General features: G+C 33.3%; 1 protein-coding gene across 1 annotated transcript; it reads left to right on the plus strand.

Annotated features, from left to right (window-relative positions):
- Window positions 1-107: 107 nt before the first annotated feature.
- Window positions 108-530, plus strand: AK88_05634 (uncharacterized protein; the record flags this gene model as incomplete). Its single annotated transcript, XM_012483236.1, has 1 exon — window positions 108-530. One exon carries the CDS (start codon window positions 108-110, stop codon window positions 528-530), a length of 423 nt encoding a protein of 140 aa, XP_012338659.1.
- Between the last annotated feature and the right edge of the window lie 1,387 nt (window positions 531-1,917).

The raw sequence follows: 1,917 nt of genomic DNA on the forward strand, positions 1-1,917 counted from the left end.
AATTACTGTCTCTATACTGGCAATCATTCATAAATGAAAGATTTAAATATATTGATGCTAAAAAACGTTTGTTCAAGAAATTTCTAGAATTAAAAAACAATCAAACTATGGAAACTATGGTTAAATATAGGAAGAAATGGCAAGAATGTGGACGAATAGTTGGTAATAACTTTAAAAAACAACGCGAGCATGTACATGACGTATTCTACAGTATGGCTGCAAAAGAAAAATTGAGCAGAGATGAATTCAAAAACATCCTACATGACATTAGAGATTCATGGAAAGAAGTCACCACTAAGACAGAAGGCGAATGTATAGCTCTTCTTGAAGAACCAGTTGTCTCAGAAGTCAAATTCTATATTCATACGGGCTCAAGATATACTGCTAAGGGTCCAGGGTATATTATAAAAGGGTTCTTTACTGCTGAGACTGAGCCTTGGGGTCAATATACTGCTAAGGGTCCAGGGTATATTATAAAAGGGTTCTTTACTGCTGAGACTGAGCCTTGGGGTCAGAGTTACATGGTTTAGGATTTGAGGCTTTTCTTTATTTTTTTTGTTTTGTTTTTTAAAATAATACACCATTAATAATTACAGCAGTATATACGTATTACGCTAGTGTTACGTATATATAACGCTCGTGTTTACAAATATTTACTAATGAATACTAGGTGCCCTAATGAATCGTTTTGAATGAAAGCTCGCACCAGTCCCTGTTTTATGGCAAGATGTAGACAGATTTGTTGCCTGCATGAATTGTATCCAAAAAAATATAATTTACATCTGACACAGGAAGCTTTTGTAAGGTCTTTTACACTTCCTTAAACAATAAAAGGTATATTATATGATAACATAGTACTCATAGGCTATTCCCAAAAGGAAAGAAAAAAGAAGAACGTTATTCTATCTTTTTATGACAGAAATGACGTTATAGATATTATAATGTGTTATAGGTATATCATACTGTAAGATGGAAGCAATACTGAATGCCGGATGCCACAGTTTCTACTACTCACAGTAATAGAAACCTCTGGTAGTTATACCATTGTAACAACACTATTACACATATATGTAGGTGTGTAGCGAAGAATCAAATAAAATTGAAACAAAATTAGTACAAGAGAATAAATGAATACATATTATATTATTTCCTTTTTTCTTTCCTCTTTATTAGTATTCTTCGTTAATAGAGGCATAAAATCATCGCGATGTATTCTTGCACTCAATTACCCTTGTCGTAAAGGGGTAGAACATTTCTAAGTGTTTGCTTGCACATTTAACCAAAATGGTGTTCTACTTTTTTTTTTTTTTTTTTTCTTATTTGATCCTATGATCGAGAAAGAAGGCTAAAGCACAGTACTAGTGTACATTTATGAAGACTATTAAATGAAGCGTTGTGTGTAATTCCTTTGAAGTGACCTTCCTTCCATTGTTTGTTTCTTTGTTCTACATGTTATTTCATGCTTGTCAAGACACAAAAAACAAAAATGCGCAACAAAAACTGACTTACAAAATGCACAAAAACAAGTCATTAATTTTGTGCAATTACGCGTGTGCATAGGTTGATACATATTGCAAGCGCGCGCTCCGCTTATCTAAAAAAATAAATGTTCAAATCTGAAGATAACCCTTTTAAATACATACAATGAACAGCTTAAAATGATCATAAGAAAAAAGAGTAATACACAATAAAATGATTAACATTAGTCAACACAAATGAAGGGAAAAAAAAAAAATAGAATAAATGAGTCACACACAGAATGTCACTCCCTGGAGGTGTACACGCAGACTCGCGTTATTCTGGATGCCTTTCTGCTTTAGTAACAAATGGATGCATATTCCTTCAAAAAAAACAGACGTGTGCCTTCCATTTCCCAGAGAGCAACACCTCTTAGGCTAACCATCTCAGACGAATTGC

This window comes from Plasmodium fragile (genome assembly GCF_000956335.1).
Source record: "Plasmodium fragile strain nilgiri unplaced genomic scaffold supercont1.189, whole genome shotgun sequence".
Lineage (NCBI taxonomy): Eukaryota > Apicomplexa > Aconoidasida > Haemosporida > Plasmodiidae > Plasmodium > Plasmodium fragile.